General features: G+C 28.5%; 1 protein-coding gene across 1 annotated transcript; it reads right to left on the bottom strand.

The window, feature by feature from the left end:
- Positions 1 to 3127: 3127 nt before the first annotated feature.
- BDBG_18023 (uncharacterized protein) lies at positions 3128 to 3359 on the bottom strand (the record flags this gene model as incomplete). The annotated part of the gene is made up of 1 exon (XM_031725616.1): positions 3128 to 3359. A coding segment is annotated over one exon (231 nt), but the record flags the coding sequence as incomplete, so codon positions are not given.
- Positions 3360 to 3584: the final 225 nt, after the last annotated feature.

Consider the following 3584-nt stretch of genomic DNA (forward strand, 5'->3'; position numbering starts at 1 on the left):
ATTAAATTGAATTTGATTGATATCTGCTCTAATAAAGATTTTCTTTGCAGCTTCTTCAATTACTTTCAAATTCTCTTTGATAGTTTTTGAGCTGTAGACTAGATCAATATCATTCATATAACTTGAAGATCACACTATTCTCATATTTCTATTTTTAAATAGATATGCAGTGTATATTGTAAATAAAATGAGTGAGATTGAAGATCTCTGTGATACTCTCACTTTTATCTCAGTCTTGTCTTGTTTTATTCCATCAAAGAAGAGTTGTATACTTCTTTTAGATATAAAACAGTTAACTCATTTTATTAGAGAAAGTGACAGTTTTAATATCTTCAATGTCTGAATTAATCTTGACTTTGAAACATGATCAAATGCTTTTTTTATATCAATAAAAACTGCAGTTGAGACCAGACTCTCATACTTTGCTATTTAAATATCATGAACAACTGAGAGAACAGTGTTAATTGCAGAACACTGTTTTCTATCTCTCATTTATTCACTAAATAAAAGAGAATCATCTATAGAGCTTATAAAAGATAGTTGAGTAGCTATTATCTTTTCTAAAACCTTTTCTAGGCAGTTCAATAGAGATATTACTCTATATGACTTAGGAATTGAAGTTTTTCTATTAGGTTTTTCAAGAATCACTCCAGTGGCTTCTCTTCAGTATTCAGAATGATATTCATTTTTCAAGAGATTGAAAAAGAGCTCAAAATATTCATTCTTTAAGTAGGAATATGTATTCTGAATAATCAAGTGATTAATTGAATCAGGATCTGCAGTAGTTTTAACAGAACTTGAGAAGATAGCTGACTCTAATTCATCTTGTGTAAGATCAGGTCATTCTCAGTTATTTTCATCAATGTAATTGAGAAGTGATATATTCTCTTTCTCTGAATCTGAATCTGAATCTGGTGAGTTCTGAAAGAGAATTCTCATAAAAGCTTGACATTTTTCCTCAAAAGAGTTTGCTGTATATAATTCATTCTGAAACTCATATTCTAAGACTGGAAGTTTTGCTACACTTCTTATTTTAGTATAGTTAAAAGCTTTAAAAACTTCCTTTTCTTATACTTGTTTAAGAAATTTATTCCAGCAGTCTGTTTTAGCTCTTTTAATATCTGAAAAATATTCATTTCTGACAGCTTTGAACTCTTCATCAGATATTATATCATTCTTTCAATCTCTTCTAGCAGTAGCTAATTCTTTTCTTTTAAATGAGATATTCTCATTTCATCAAGATTTTGAATACTTAGAAGATTTTCTCTTTGAAATATTATCTCTAACACTTGTTAGAATAATAGATGTAATAAGCTTCACTCTATTCTCAAGCATTTCATTTGAGATATCTTGATCAGAATTCTAATATAGCTCATTCTGTCTTTCAGATTTTAACAGTTTTATGCTTTTTTCAACTGCTTTTCAATCAGCTTTTTCAAAGTTATACTGATTAGAGAGAAGAGGATTTTCACTCATTTGTTTTTCACTCAGTTCAATATCAAATTGAATAATCTCATGACCTGATCCTGATGTCTTATTTGAATCAATAAACCAGTTTATAAGTCTTCTTTTCATTAGATTTTGTGATATGAAGATTAGATCTATAATAGACTTCTATTTCATGTCTTTTCTAAAGAATGTTTGTTGATCAGACTTATTAATCAAATCTATTGAATGCTCAAAGATTCATTCAATCAGATTATCAGCTCTCACTACTCTCTTGCATTCTGAATTTCATCAGAAATAATGTGTATTGAAGTCTCCTGCAATAATAGAGTTTCTTGATAAAGTTATATTCAGAAATTCTCTATCAATTGTTCAGATATTGTTATATTTCTTCAATGACTTTTTATTATAGATATTTATAAGCTGTATAGTATCAAACTCATTTTCTTTATCTATAATATCACCCACCAGAATATCAGGGTCAGACATGATATCAAATCTTAGATTAAATTAATATCTTGATCTCTTTCTTTCATAGATCACTACTCTTGACTTTATCTCAGACTTTTGAGGTAAAAAGCAGTAGTAGCTTGAATAAGAAATGATATATTTTTGCTCAGCATCAAAATTCGGCTTCTGAAGCAGTATAAAATCAACTTTTTATTCAAATGTAATTTGAAGACAAGAATAAATGCAATTTGAGTTTCTATTCACATTATTTTAAATAAATGTGATTTTTAAAGAGTTTTTAAACTTTTTTTGTTGTTTTTATTGTATATTCATACTAAAAGAGAGTAGAGTAGAATCTAATCACTATTATCAGATAGTAGATTATAACTGTTCTGAAAAGTAGAAATCTCAACTGCTTATATTATATCTAGTTTATCATCAGAGTCATTTCTCAATTCTCTAATCTTAACAGAAGTTTGAGAATTCAAATTCTGTTTATATTTAGCTGAAGAATTGAAGTTTGAAGACTTAGACAGTTGAGAGTTTCTTCTTTTTAAGCTTACAGTTGTGAGTTTACTGGCTTGACTATTCTCTTCAGTTCTAGATTTACTCTGAGCTTCATCTTTTCTTCAGGTCTTTTGAGTTCTTGAAGTAAACATACATTCTTTTGAGCTAGATGCATATTTTTCTTTACAATTAGAGTATTTAAGTAGAGTGTATTGACATATTTCATCTCTTTTTAAGCATGTTTCACATTTATGCTTACTAGTTTTGTGATCTCTGACACAGAATACACATTTTGAGTCTCTGAAATAGAAGATTACAAAGTGTTCATATCTTTGACAGTTTGAACACTGTGTTTGAGCTTTGAGATTCATTCTTGAGTCTTTGTATTCATGAACTCTCATTTTTAAACCTACTACTCTTACTTCAGAGATCTTTGACTATTTCATTATCTTTGTATATACTAGAACAGAGACATTTCTTCTGCTTTATCTGAACTCAATTGAATTTAGTTATACAGGCTTCTTTCTCAGTTGAATAGAGTTGTATTCTTCTAATTCACTTTTAAGAAGTAGTATTTCTTCTTCACAGTCAAAAATTTCAACTGAAATATTATAAAGAATGAATTTGTCTCACTTTTCATCTCTCTCAGATAGAATTATTATGTTTAACAAAGATTCTACTGCTGATTTTCAGAGATTCTCATTCTGAATAAGGAATTCAGCACTGAATTCAGACATTGTAGTCAGAATAATGAAGTTTTCAAAGAAGAATGACTTAATTGAAGCTATAACTGATTTTTGAACTTTAATATCAGTTATTAACTGAGAAAAGAACTGCTGATTGATTTCATTTCTAATTCTAAAAATAAGGTTTGAGTTTAGCTTATTTCTCTGTAATATGTCCTGATTTGAGACTTTGAGAATAAGTCTTCTATTTCTGGAGATTTGAAGATTTTTCTCTTTTTACATTTTTTTCTTCACTCTTCAATCACTAGAAGTATGAGCAGTATTCTTCTCAGTTTTCTCAGAATTTTGAGCAGATTTTGAGATAGCAGATTTAGAGATAGCAGGTTTAGAGACAGCAGATTCAGCTGCTTGAGTATATATTTTCTTCTGATTTAAAGAAGAAGAAGAAGAAGAAGTAGAAAAGAAAGAAGAGTAAATAGAAGAGTCAGTGATTGT

Source organism: Blastomyces gilchristii, assembly GCF_000003855.2.
Source record: "Blastomyces gilchristii SLH14081 genomic scaffold supercont1.44, whole genome shotgun sequence".
Lineage (NCBI taxonomy): Eukaryota > Fungi > Ascomycota > Eurotiomycetes > Onygenales > Ajellomycetaceae > Blastomyces > Blastomyces gilchristii.